Source organism: Plecotus auritus, assembly GCF_963455305.1.
Source record: "Plecotus auritus genome assembly, chromosome: 4".
NCBI classification, from domain to species: domain Eukaryota; kingdom Metazoa; phylum Chordata; class Mammalia; order Chiroptera; family Vespertilionidae; genus Plecotus; species Plecotus auritus.
Window position 1 is genome coordinate 66,269,793 of NC_137775.1, and position 14,868 is coordinate 66,284,660.

Below are 14,868 nucleotides of genomic sequence, written 5' to 3' on the forward strand. Positions count from 1 at the left end.
CGAGAATTCTCGTGATTGGTCTGCAATGTGTTGATATATCTAATAACTAATCATGTATATATAATTTAATCTTTCATCCCTGTAAAGTGTTTTAGTGTAAACAAAAAAGTTAGCAAAAAGACGTATTATAGCTTACCTTCTAGTGGTATCTTGATAAAATCTAAACAAAACTAAAAAAATAAAACAAATTAATGCCAATCGAGATTTATGAGGATTTTGCTACAAACACCCTAAATGACATATTATTTGGCCCTTAGATTACTGAGGGCAGAAGAAATGAATCATCTACCATGTGCTTAAATATAAAACAAGATAACCTCCCACTTCCAAATTACCTCTAAGAAAGGTAGGCTTCACCTTTCTGATTCAAATACTGAGAATATTCTTATACTATTGACTTATTTTTTATAATTTCAAAGAGAAATTGAGAAAATCCTATATAATAAAACCCTAATATGCAAATAGACAGAATGGTATAACGACTGGTCGCTATGACGCACACTGACCACCAGGGGGCAGACGCTCAATACAGGAGCTGACCCCTGGTGGTCAGTGCATTCCCACAGGGAAAGTGCCACTCAGCCAGAAGGCGGGCTCATGGCTGGCAAGTGCAATGGCAGTGGCGGGAGCCTCTCCCCACTTCCACTGCAGGCAGTTGGTAAGGAGCAAGGGGTCCCAGGCTGCGAGAGGGATCCCAGACTGCAAGAGGGAGCAGGCCGGGATAAGGTGAGCCCCCCTCCAGTGCACGAATTTTGTGTACCGGGCCTCTAGTATTACAATAAATACCTGAATTCTTATACCCAGATTCACTAACTGTTAATATCTTCCTACACTTAATCATTTTTTATGTATATACTAGAAACCTGGTGCTCGAATTTTGTGTACAGGTGGGGTCCCTCAGCCTGGCTGGCGATCAGGGTTGATTGGGGCCGTGGGAGGTTGGCCGGAGGGGGGAGGGTCGGCGAATGTTGGCTGGCCGGGGTAAGGGGCTGTGGGATGTTGGCTGGCCGTGGGAGGTTGGCTGTGGGAGTGCACTGACCACAGGGGGCAGCTCCTGCATTGAGCGTCTGCCCCCCTGGTGGTCAGTTCATGCCATAGCGACCGGTTGACCAGTCAGTCATTCAGTTGCTTAGGCTTTTATATATATATGTGTATATAGATATATATCTATATATCTATATCTATAGATATAGATATATAGATATAAATCTATATACACATACACAGTCATTTCCTTTTTGCTAAACCAGTATAAAAGCAGAGGTTCATTACTACAACATCTAAGAAAATAAAAATTAAGTTCATCCAACGTACAGTTCATACTCAAATTTCCCCAACTGCTCAAAATTGTCCTTTATATTTGCCTTAATTTTCCCCTAACTGATGATTCTGTCAAGGCAATGTTACATTAGTCTCTCTTTTGTTTACTACTGTCTATAACAGAGAGAAACCTCCCTCTGCTTTTTATAACATAGCCTTTGAAAAATCCAAGCTAGGTTCTAAAAAATGTACAACACCCTGGACTGCACCACATCGAAGGCACATGATGTCAGCCAGCCCCACTATTGATACAAGCTTAATCACTTGTTGAAGTCAGTGTGTCAAGTCTTTCCTCTGTAAAATACTTAAAAATCTGTTTCTCAGATTAATAATGACATGGCAGATATATCGTTTCAGTGCAAAACATAAAGGAAGTTATGTACAGAAAGAAAATGTCAAATCATCTTTTAACACACCATCTGAAGAAATTACAGATCCACTATACTCTATCAAAAATGTTCTTTGGGCCGAAACCGGTTTGGCTCAGTGGATAGAGCATCAGCCTGTGGACTCAAGGGTCCCGGGTTCGATTCCGGTCAAGGTCATATACATTGGTTGCGGGCACATCCCTGGTGGGAGGTGTGCAGGAGGCAGCTGATCGATGTTTCTCTCGCATCGATGTTTCTGGCTCTCTATCCCTCTCCCTTCCTCTCTGTAAAATATATTTAAAAAAAAAAAAAAAGTTCTTTGGCTAAATCCCATGGTACAAGGAAGATTAATAACAGATGGCAAATTTCCATATCATAAGCACAACTATTTTTTAGCTGAAATATTTCATACAGCATTTTAATTTAAAAAAATCTATAGTAACACACTTTATTATATACACTGCCTTTTATTTTTTTAAACTAAATTCAGTTTTTCTTCAGTAGATCATATACTTATTAATCTGTAACTTTCATGTAAAAAGTTCATTCAAATTTTGATGTCATTCTTGCTAGATAGCCTTGAGACTATGAAACTTTCAACTAAATGGCTAAATTATCAACCTTAATTATCATACCAAGGAGTTCTGAATAATTGTGCTCTGAATAATGTGGGGGGAAAGCCATAAAACCTATAAGATATTCCTGGAAATTTCTGATATATAAGATATAGTATAACATTTTTATTATCTGACAGTACCATCAAAGATCATCTGTACCATGAAGGCTTGAAACAAAACAGAAGCTTCATAAATCCCTGAAAACCCTGCTATATAATAATACTGGTGGGCAATAATAAATAGTTTATATATAATTTGCTTTAGATCTCTGGAGTACTTCATACCATTCTAGTTTTTAAATCATGAGAAGCTAGAGTTTTTTAATGGGGAAAAAAATTGCTCTTTTCCCATATGGCTTTTCTTGCATAAGAAATCAGGTCCACATTTCATTTTCTCCTATAAACTTTAACCTATAAAGATTTTCCCCCTTTTGATCTTATTTATTCTAGAATAATGAATCCTAGAAAATAAATAGCTATTATTTACCATAATTTACAAAATAAATAGCTATTAGTACACCAATAGTGAACTTACAGAAAGAGAGACAAAAAAGCAATCCCACTTACTATCGCACCAAAAAATTTAAGATACCTAGGAATAAACTTAACCAAGGAGGTAAAAGACCTATACGCGGAAAACTACAGGACACTGAAAAAAGAGATAGAGGAAGACATAAAAAGATGGAAGAACATACCATGTTCATGGATTGGGAGAATCAACATCATTAAAATGTCCATACTACCCAAAGCAATCTATAGATTCAATGCACTCCCCATTAAAATACCAATGGCATATTTCACAGACCTAGAAAGAACTCTCCAAAAATTCATCTGGAATAAAAAAGACCCTGAATAGCCACAGCAATCCTGAGAAAGAAGAATAAAGTAGGAGGGATCTCAATACTAGATTTCAAGCTGTATTACAAAGCCACTGTTCTCAAAACAGCCTGGTACTGGCACAAGAACAGACATATAGACCAATGGAATAGAATAGAGAATCCATTGGTCGACCCAAACCACTATGCTCAATTAATATTTGACAAAGGAGGCATGAACATACGATGGAGTCAAGACAGTCTCTTCAATAAATGGTGTTGGGAAAATTGGACAGATACGTGCAAAAAAATGAAACTAGATCACCAACTTACACCATACACAAAAATAAACTCAAAATGGATACAGGACTTAAACATAAGACGGGAAACCATAAAAATACTAGAGGAATCCACAGGCAGCAAAATCTCAGACATATGCCGAAAGAACTTCTTCACTGATACTGCTCTTAGGGCAATGGAAGCTAAAGAGAAAATAAACAAATGGGACTACATCAAAATAAAAAGCTTTTGCACAGCAAAAGAAACCATCAACAAAACAACAAGAAACCCCACTGTATGGGAGAACATATTTGCAAATGTTATCACTGATAAAGGTTTAATCTCCAACATCTACAGGCAGCTTATACAACTTAATAAAAGGAAGATAAACGATCCATTAAAAAAATGGGCAACGGACCTAAATAGAATCTTTTCGAAAGAAGACAGAAGGAAGGCCAAGAGACACATGAAAACATGCTCAAAGTCACTAATTATCCGAGAGATGCAAATCAAAATGACAATGCGATACCATCTCACACCTGTCAGAATGGCTATCATCAACAAATCAACAAACGACAAGTGTTGGTGAGGATGCGGAGAAAAAGGAACCCTCATGCACTGCTGGTGGGAATGCAGACTGGTGCAGCCACTGTGGAGAACAGTAGGGAGTTTCCTCAAAAAACTGAAAATGGAACTCCCATTTGACCCAGTAATCCCACTCCTAGGAATATATCCTAAGAAACTAGAAACACCAATCAGAAAGGATATATGCACCCCTATGTTCATAGCAGCACAATTTACAATAGCTAAGATTTGGAAACAGCCTAGGTGCCTGTCAGATGATTGGATCAGAAAACTATGGTACATCTACACAATGGAATACTATGCTGCCATAAAAAAGAAGGAATTCTTACCATTTGTAGCAACCTGGATGGAATTGAAGAACATTATGCTAAGTGAAATAAGCCAGTCAATGAAAGAAAAATACATGATCTCACTCATTTGTGGATAATAAAAAACATTATAAACTGATGAACAAAAAGATAGATACAGAGGCAGTAAAGCATCAAACAGACTGTCAAATTACAGCGGGAAGGTTAGGGAGAGGTGGGGGAAATAAGAGTTCAACCGAAGGAGTTATATGCATGCATATAAGAATAACCAACAGATGCAAAACATTGGGGGGTGAGGGCATGTATGCGAGTGGGGGGGGGGGGGCAATGGTAAGATATGTACACATATAATACCTTAATTTAAAAAATCTTAAAAAAAAAAGATTTTCCCCCTTTTGATCGTATTTATTCTAGAATCATGAATCCTAGAAAAATAAAGCTATTATTTACCATAATTTACAAAATAAAATAGCTATTATTTACCATAATTTACATAATAATAAAGCAACCTTTTAACTTTCCTAATACAATGAGTTTTCTTAAAGATATTACTTTATGTATAAAGAACACAAGACAGAGTTTAAAAAGTTAGAAATGGATAACCAGGCACACCAAGTTAAGGAATTATAAAGGCTTACAAAATAGTGCAGTGCTAAAGGAAGATCAATTTACCAACAATGTATACAGCATATTAGAGAAGAAGAAAAATGATGACTAAGAAGACTAGTTAAGGAGATTAAATTAAATTTTCAAACAGAAAATGCAAATTTGAATTGGATTGGTAGCAGTAAAATAATAAGAAAACACGTATGACAGATAAAAATAAAGGGACTATCGAAAGTTCTTTGGGTTTTGCGGATACTGAACCAGTGCCTTTTGAATGGCTATTGTAGTCCAATAATCTATTTCTAGGAGTCTTAGTGCTGCAAGACATTTTTCTGCAGACTCCAAAACTTTTGGATTCTTCTTTCTGTAATTATATTCTTTAAAATACTGTTTTCATTGAGCTGGTAGTAAGAATAAAATAGTAGCCCTAGCTGGTTTGGCTCAGTGGATAGAGCATTGGCCTGCAGACTGAAAGGTCGCAGGTTCGATTCCAGTCAAGGACACATGCCTGGGTTGCAGGCTAGGTCCCCAGTAGGGGACATGCAGGAGGCAGCTGGTCAATGATTCTCTCTCATCATTGATGTTTCTATCTCTCTCCCACTCTCCCTTCCTCTTTGAAATCAATAAAAATATATTTTTTCAAAAAGAAGTGGAAAGTTTTTAACTCAGTTAAAATACTAAGTATCTTCCCACAATGAATACGTCACTACCATGAACAATGAATTATAAAAAAGTTTTTACTGACTTTTACGGTGAGTATTTATTTATAACTAGAGGTCCAGTGCACGAAATTAGTGCACAGGGGTGTGTGTCCCTCAGCCCAGCCTGCATCCTCTCCAATCTGGGACCCCTTGAGGGATCGGGCCTAAACAGGCCGTCGGACATCCCTCTCACAATCCAGGACTGCTGGCTCCCAACTCCTTGCCTGCCTGCCTTCCTGATTGCCCCTAACCGCTTCTGCCTGCCAGCCTGATTGATACCTAACTGCTCCCCTGCCAGTCTGATTGCCCCTAACTGCCCTCCCCTGCAGGCCTGGGTCCCCCTCAACTGCCCTTCCCTGAAGGCCCGGTCACCCCCAACTTCCCTCCTCTGCCGGCCTGGTCACCCCTAACTGCCCTCCCCTGCAGGCTTGATCGCACCCAACTGCCCTCCCTTGTAGGCCTGGTCCCTCCCAACTGCCCTACCCTGCTGGACTGATCGTGCACAACTGCCCTCCCTTACAGACCTGGTCCCTGCCAATTGCCCTCTCCTGCTGGCCATCTTGTGTCCACGTGGGGGCAGCCATGTTGTGTGTTGGAGTGATGGTCAATTTGCATATTACTCTTTTATTAGATAGGATTGTTTATATACTATTAAATAAATACAAAATCTTAAAATAATTTAATATTCTATTAAATTAAATATTTTAAAGTATTACTTATTAGCCTTAGCCACAGAATTATAAATCTTATAATCGGTACAATGAACGCAGAAGAATGTACTTACAATTACAGGTTCTACTAATAGCCGAAAGAGTGTCCCTACTCGTATACTTCGACAGTTTAAAATGACACTGCCATAGGAAGTTGGGCAGTTTAAAGATACAGGATCAACTAAAGTTTCTTGAACAATCACCTTGCGACGTTTTAGAGGTGTGTTGATAATAGAATTACCAAACTGAAAAAGAAAAAAATTTTCATTTAATAAAGTACTAAAACAAGGCTTTGAACTAAGTATATATATGCAGAAGACCCAATATGAGAAATGTAATTATCAAAACATAAGATTTACTTCAGTGGTGTCAGATGAAGTAATAATTTCTTGATTTTATATAATAATAAACTCTTCTATATTATATAGCTATACTTTATCTAGTTACTACTTTAAATTAAAATAATAGCATAGCAGTGAAAAATGGTATTCTGAGAATAAGACTGCTTGGTTTCAAATCACAGTTACACATCTTTTAATCTGATTTTGTGACCTTAATAACTCCGTAAGTTTTGGTTTCTTAAACTGTAAAATATGAAGAGTAAGAGTATTTACTCAAATGAGCTAATGCCTATAAATAGCTTAGCACAGTGCTTCATGCACAGTAAAATACTAGATAAGTTAGCTAGTAACAGTAGTAGTGGTTGTAGAACCTGGGGTTAAATCAACAATTTAGAAAACAGGTGATTTAAGGGTATGGCTATTTGCATTAATAAAGGATGCTTCTTTATATATTAAACTTTTTAAACTAGTTGACTTATTAAATATATATATATATATATATATATATATATATATATATATGTTAATCCTCACCTGAGGATATTTTTCCCATTGCTTTTTCAGAGAGTGGAAGGGAGGAAGGGAAGGAGAAAAGGAGGCAGAGAGCAAGAGAAGAGAGAGAAACACTGGTGTGAGACACAGCAACTGGTTGCCTCTGGCATGCGCCCTGGGGTGGGGAGCAAACCCACAACCCTGGCATGTGCCCTTGACCAGAAATTGAACCCAAGACCTTCAGTGCTCGGGCCAACTCTCTAACCACTGAGTGACATCGGCCAGGGTATAAAATATTTATCCTATATAATAAAAATCTAATATGCTAAGTGTCCAGTCATCTGGTGATAGGTCCACTTTTCAACCAATCAAAGCGTAATATGCTAATGATATGCTAAGGCCACTCAACCGCTCACTATGATGTGCACTGACCACCAAGGGGCAGATGCTTCAACTGGTAGGTTAGCTTGCTGCTGGGGTCCGGCTGATTGGGACTGAGTGAGATGGACCAGACACACCCTGGAGCCCTCCTGCGGTCTCTCCCGAGCCCGATCACGCACCAGTGGGGTCCTTTGGCCTGGCTTGAGCCCTCTCGCAATCCAGGACCCTTCGGGGAATATCGGAGAGCTGGTTTCAGCCCGATCCCACAGGCCACTCCCCTCGGGAGGGCACCTAACGCAGGGCTCATGGATGGTGAGTGCTGCTGCAGCAGTGTGAGACTTTCCCGATTGGGACTGATTGAGCATGAGCCCACGGCAGACACAGTGGGACCAGAATGAGCAGGAGTGGCAGGTTGGAGCTGTAGGCAGCGTTGGACTGCGGGTTTCAGCCCGATCTCCGCAGACCCCACAGAAAGGTCCCACCCATTCATGAATTCATGCACTGGGCCTCTAGTATAAGTATAATTTAAATTTAAAGTAATTAAAGTTATGTTAAAAACTTTATTATCAACTTAAGAATAAAACATCATCCTGGTAAAAAAAACAAGAAGGAAAAATGACCAATGCATAGAGATAAGCACTATTCTCATTATACCTATAGAGACATTTCTGTGATCTATGTCACAGAAAAAAATATTAAAACAAAATGTGATACACACACATTTGTTCCTGTAAACTGCTCTTTCAGGCTTACTAACAGATTTATCATAAATATTTTCCCACATATTAACAGAAACCTATCATATAGATTTAAAAACTCTTTTTAGCTTTAGAATTCTTTCTTCAAACGACATGTTATTTCGCTCAATAATCCTATATAATAAAAGCCTAGGTGGCGTCACGCACGACGTTGCCACAAGATGGCCGACCTTACGTCATCACAAGATGGCCACCATAAGATGGCTGGCAGGGGAGTGCAGTTGTGGGCAATCAGGCTGGCAGGGGAGGGCAACTGGGGGAGAACAGGCAAGCAGGGGATGGTAGTTGGGAGTGATCAGGCCGGCAGAGGAGGGCAATTAGGGGCGACCAGGCCGGCAGGCAGAAGTGGTTAGGGGCAATTAGGCAGGTAAGTGGTCAGGAGCCAGCAGTCCCGGATTGTGAGAGGGATGTCTGACTGCCAGCAGTTGGACATCTCCCAAGGGGTCCCAGATTGGAGAGGATGCAGGCCTGGCTAAGGGACACTCCCCATCCCGTGCACAAATTTCATGCACTGGGCCTCTAGTAAGTAGATAAATAATTTAAGAACTGCTCCAGCTGAATCCATAGTAGAGACTGAGTCTAGAACTAGGGTAGTCCATACTCTTCCAAGGAGCCTCTAAAAGATCTCTGAGGAACCCTAATTGTTCAATGTGCCAGTTGAAAACTGCTCGCCCACAAATTCTATCAGATGGAAATCTATTATTTATTTAATTAATTCTCTTATGCTGACATCTGAGTTCTTTCTGGACTTTTTGCATGACACATTATTCTCCAAGAAGTATTTTCACAGCTAAATCCAGATATATATGATTTTTGCCAAATTGCCTTCCAGCAGTTATTTTACCAGTTTACATACTCAATACTCCATTCCTCCAAACACTAACCAAAATGAGATACTATTATACTTGAAAAGTTTTTCAGCACCAACAGTTAACAAAATATATTGTTTTAATTTCATTTTCAATACTTTACTACTAGTTTGACCTCTATTCGTTTCCATTAGTCATTTTTCTATAGTTTGTTTCTATTTCTTGATTTTTAAGAAATTAAAAATATATAAAGGACCAACTCACACTCTCACAGTTCCCTATTTTTTCTTCATTTGCATTTACCTATCAAATTATGTTTATTATGTTTTGCTACACTGTTCTGTATTTCATATATTTCATGAATATATTTACTTAAATATATTCATCACTTCATTTGCTATTATTGCTTGTGTAGACACATTTGGAAAGGCATCCTTCAAGATTATATTAAAAATATTAATCCCTATTTTTCCTTTTATCTTTTTAATTGCTTTTTATTTTAATTCCTTATGGTTTCCATCTTAACAACCAAATATGTATGTTCCCATATTTTTATCTATATTCCTACAATCCCTGACATGTCTAATTTAAACCCATGTCTAATTTTTTTCATCCTTACCCAAGGATATATTTTGATTTTTAAAGAAATTGTTTAGAGAAAGAGAGAAAGAGAGAGAGAGAGAGAGAGGAAAAGAACAGATAGAGAAACACTGATCAACTGTTCAAAACCCGCCCCAACACTCTGACCAACTGGGGATCGAACCTGCAATAAAAAATTATATATGGGGCCTTCAAACCAGGGCCCCATATATAATTTTTTACAGGTTTTTAAACATCTTTTTTTAAAAGTTCTTTACAAAAAGAAAGTATGCACATATTTCTGCATCTTGGTATTCCCATTTAACAGTACCATGTAGAAAACTTAAGTCATTAATATAGTTTGAATGTTTTTTGGTCAGTGGCTGCACAATAGTCCATGATGTGGATATACCATAAATTCTTCATCCATTTCCATATTAATGGGCAATGATTATGTATGCAGTTATATGCTAACAATCATTTTTATACATACATTCTTAAGTACTGGAGAGGAGGATTCCTTTGAAATTGAGTGTAGGGAATGAATTATTTGGTCATTCAATACACATTTAAAATGTTTTCAATAGTTATTTTTACACTGCTTTCCCCAAAGATCCTAACACCTTTCTTTTCCATCAGCAATTTACAAAAGTACTCTTTTCCTCAGATTCTTGGCAGAAGTTTATATTAACTGATTTTGTATTCATTTTGAAAGTCTGTTTAGAATATGGTTATTAAGTGGGGCTTAAAATGCCACTTGAAAGATTATTTGGAAGCACAATCCATTAAATCGCAAGTTAAAGTGTAATCTATTCAGCAAGAAGAAATAATATTAGTGTTACAACTACATATAAGTATAAGGAAGTATACTTGATACTAGTATAATTTGGGAACAGGGAAAAGTCATTTTTAACTTACTAATTTGCACTTTTCATGTGGTAGTTTATTATCTGAATTTTCTTTGTCTACTCCTTTTTTTTCACTTTTTTCTTCAATCTTTTCTTTTTCCGTTTTATTTTTATTTTTTTTAATTTTTTTAAATTACGGTATTATATGTGTACATATCTTACCATTGCCCCTCCACCCCACTCCCATACATGCCCTCACCCCCCAATGTTTTGCATCTGTTGGTTACTCTTATATGCATGCATATAAGTCCTTCAGTTGATCTCTTATTTCCCCCACCTCTCCCTAACCTTCCCGCTGTAATTTGACAGTCTGTTTGATGCTTTACTGCCTCTGTATCTATCTTTTTGTTCATCAGTTTATAATGTTTTTTCTTCAATCTTTAAGAGTTCTTAACCTATTACATATATTAACATATGTCATCTGCACTACAAATATTGCTATCTAGGTCTATTGTTTGTCTACTGCCTGCCATAATTTTTATCTTTTCCATCTGAATATTTTGAAAAATTTATACAGTAAAATATAATAGAACAATGATGTAATCAGTGGTCGGCAAACTGCGGCTCGTGAGCCGCGGTTTGCCGCTCTGTTGACTAATGAGTTTGCCGACCACTGGGATAGGGGCTTAATCACAAGGAACAACAACAGCCTGTAATTATTGGAATCGAGAGTCTAGGTCAGTGGTCGGCAAACTCATTAGTCAACAGAGCGGCAAACCACGGCTCACGAGCCGCAGTTTGCTGACCACTGATGTAGTTGAATACAACCAAGTTAAAAATGATTTCTCCGTTCCCAAATTATACAAATATACTTGTTTATACATACTTGCTGCTGTGACATTATTTCTTCTTGCTGAATTGTTTACACTTTAACCTGTGACTTAATGGATTATTCTTCCAAATAACCTTCCAAGTGGCTTTTAAGCCCCACTTAATGAATAATTTAACTTTTTCTCCTATTAACACTGCCAAATTACCCTCCAAACAAATACATCCATCCCAAAGGTGAGATATAATCTGGATAAATATCAATAAATGTAAAAAGTACCTGATCTTTCATTCTTGCTTTTCTTGGCAACGGAACTGTATTTAATTCTGAATCTGCTGGAATGCTTCTTAGTTCATGCTCTACTCTGCCGGTATTTTCACTTAGTGCTGCTTCTACTTTTCCAGTGGATGGTGCTGGGGAAGAACATGCTGAGTCAGCAGGTTGAGGAGATATGCTCTCTCTTCTGTTAGTCCTGTCATTGTCATCATCATCATCACTGGACAAAATGACTATAAAAAATGTTAAATACTTCATGTATTTCATTTCTGGCAGTTAAAAATGTAAATATATTACCAAAATGGGGAATATACCAAATCTGCTTTGGATCTCCTCCAGATCTGAGATTAATAAAAACAAATGAAGATATAATCCACTCTATCTGGTGAAAAGTTAAATTTATAAAACAATTAAAAATAAAGCATAGTAACATTCTGACATCTTTTTTTAAATGACATACAAGTATGAAATTGATTCTATAGTCCATCATCACCCACAAAGAAACATATACCTATATTTAAATGTTTAATCAGTAGGTCCATTTCAAAGTTCCAAAAAGCTAAAGTATAAAGATAATCTGCATACAAATTGTTCACAAATAGCATGAATTTTAAATATGTGTGAAACTTCATGTGACCACGTAATTTTATCTCATATAGGAAATCACTAAAATCCTAATGGTCCTTGGAAGAACTTGGACCAGTACCTAATGCTCAATTAATCTTGATGAATAAATGAGCATGGGCAAGAAAAGATATTATGAAGGTAATTTACTCTTATACCTTGTACTTATTATTAAACTAGTGGTTCGGTGCATGGATTTGTCTGCGGGTATCGGGCCGAAACCAGCACTCCTATGCCACCTGCCACTTCTGCTCATCCCGGCCCTGCTGCTCCTGCCGCTGCCGCTCAGTAGGCTTGCTGCCACTCTGCAGCACTCTCTGGGCTGCGGGAGCCAGCCATGAGCCCTATGTCCGGTGCCTGTTGGTAAGGTGAGCAGTGGTCCCAATGTGGGAGTGCACTGACCACCAGGGGGCAGCTCCTGCATTTAACGTCTGCCCCCCGGTGGTTAGTGCACATCATAGCAACCTATCATATGATAGTTCAGTCGTTTAGGCTTTTATATATATACATCTTACCACACCCATGCCTATATCATAATTCCTCAAAGTCACCCACACTGCACTTGTCTCAAATCCTAACTCCTTACTCTGGTTTATAAAAGTACATAATCTGGGCCTTGCCTACTTCTCCAACTTTCTTATACTATTCCACTTTTCTTCCTTTATTCTCCAGTCCAACTAGCCATTTATTCTATTCCTCAAATACCCACAAGCTTGTTCCTGTCAGAATCACAATCCCACTAGCACTCTGCACTTTAGCATCAAGTATTAGCTTAAAAATCACTTTTTGCTTGACCACGCAATTTATAGTAAGTACATGAGCACTTGCTTATTGACAAAAAGTCTGAAAAAGTGCCTGGCACAGGAAAAGCATACAAAAATCATCACCTGTTGAAAAATACATAGACTTCTATATATTATTTACTCAATCTCCATAAACCTAGGTTGCCTCATTTATGATTGTGAAAACTAAATTAAACAAATTAGTGTATAAATCTTTACCACAAAGCAGGGAATATAAGTATGTGATAAATGATAGCTTTTATTATTAATACTAGTGGCCCAGTGCACGAAATTCGTGCATGGGGGGAGGAGGTTCCCTCAGCCCAGTCTGCACCCTCTCCAACTGGGCACCCCTTGGGGGATGTCCGACCATTGGTGTAGGCTTGATGTAAACCAGCGGTTGGACATCCCTCTCGCAATCTGGGACTGCTGGCTTCTAACTGCTCACCTGCTTGCCTGCCTGCCTGATCGCCCCTAACTGCCTCTGCCTGCCTGCCTGATCACCTGTAACCTCTCTGCCTCTGCCTGATCGCCCTTAAGTGCCCTCCCCTGCCAGCCTGATCTCGCCCCAACAGCCCTCCTCTGCCGGCCTGATCTCGCCACCAATTGCCCTCCCCTGCCGGCCTGATCTCACCCCCAACTGCCCTCCCCTGCTGGCCTGATTGCCCCAAACTGCCTCTGCCTCAGCCCCCACCACCATGGCTTTGTCCAGAAGGAAGTCAGACGTCTGGAAGATGGAGGGTTGACCCGGTCTAATTAGCATATTACCCTTTTATTAGTATAGATAGATTATATAGGATAGGATTGCTTAAATGGGGGGGAGGTAGCCTTTTCAGCAGGAGGAGATGCTCGTGGCAGACAAAAACACATAATCCCTATATCTGGACTGATAGCCAGCCATATGTACTATACTGCCAAAGCGGTCATTAAAAAATTGAACCGCTTTCTTACACAGTACACCAAACAGTTGTGGCAGCCATTGGCTCCTGGCAATTCACCAGTTCTAATTGGTCGGTTTCTATGCCAGTCAGCGTCAAAGCTCCGCCTCCTAGGCAGCCACTGGCTCCTGGCACTTCACCCAGATTTGATTCTGATTAGTCGGTTTCTATGCCAGTCAGCGTCTCTGGGCCCATCTCTGGGCCTGATCAGAGAGGCGGGGCTGTGGAGGCCCAGAGAGAAACAGAGGTGCGGCTTCGACTGGAGAGAAAGAGAGAGGCAACGGCTAATCAACAGCTGCCACTGAAGCTGCAGATCAGAACCTGCATCTCTCTCTGCAAGTCTCTCTCTGGGCCTAATCTGCAGCCCCCTCGGCAGTCAGTGCTGGGTCACCATGGCAACCCAGCACTGATTTCCAGTATTAGGTTGAGCCTTCGGTTGTTACAGACCCTGGCTTTTTATATATATAGATTAAATGTTCTTAAAATAGAACACTTTTCTCACATACTTAACATGGGAAGTACTTAGTTTTTCTTTTTCTTTTTTGGCACAAGGGAACAAATTTATGTTTTATGAATGGTTGTGGTTAAACTCTAAAAAGTAAACTGTTTAATAAACCTAAGAACCACATAAATGTATTTCCTTATGTTATCAGCCTACGTGGTTGATGTAGACAAAATATTTTGTATTTTTTCACATATCAACTTAGCCTTATTAACTTCCAGTTCCTCTCATCTTGGAAACTTCCTCGGAATGTCTGGTTTCCTATTTAAAGTTTGGCTCTATAATAATACACAGTAACTGCCTAATAAGTGAGAGTTTTCTTCATATCTTACCATTATTAAAAATATCAACATTAGAAAACACTCAAATGATATTAGAAGTATTTAATATTACACTGGCAT

The 14,868-nt window shown here is 38.8% G+C and overlaps 1 protein-coding gene across 10 annotated transcripts in view; it reads right to left on the reverse strand.

The window, feature by feature from the left end:
• The window catches only part of SENP6 (SUMO specific peptidase 6), a 116,375-nt gene that overhangs the window by 34,925 nt on the left and 66,582 nt on the right, over positions 1-14,868 (reverse strand). For 6 of the 10 annotated variants that reach the window (XM_080664679.1, XM_080664678.1, XM_080664676.1 and 3 more), the window contains 3 exons: positions 11,625-11,854; positions 6,383-6,553; positions 137-170 (listed from right to left, as the gene is read on the reverse strand). In XM_080664679.1, the coding sequence (XP_080520805.1) occupies positions 137-170; positions 6,383-6,553; positions 11,625-11,854 (435 nt within the window). The remainder of the gene's footprint in view (positions 1-136; positions 171-6,382; positions 6,554-11,624; positions 11,855-14,868) is intronic. The other 4 variants (XM_080664681.1, XM_080664680.1, XM_080664677.1 and 1 more) reach the window with 1 other exon arrangement.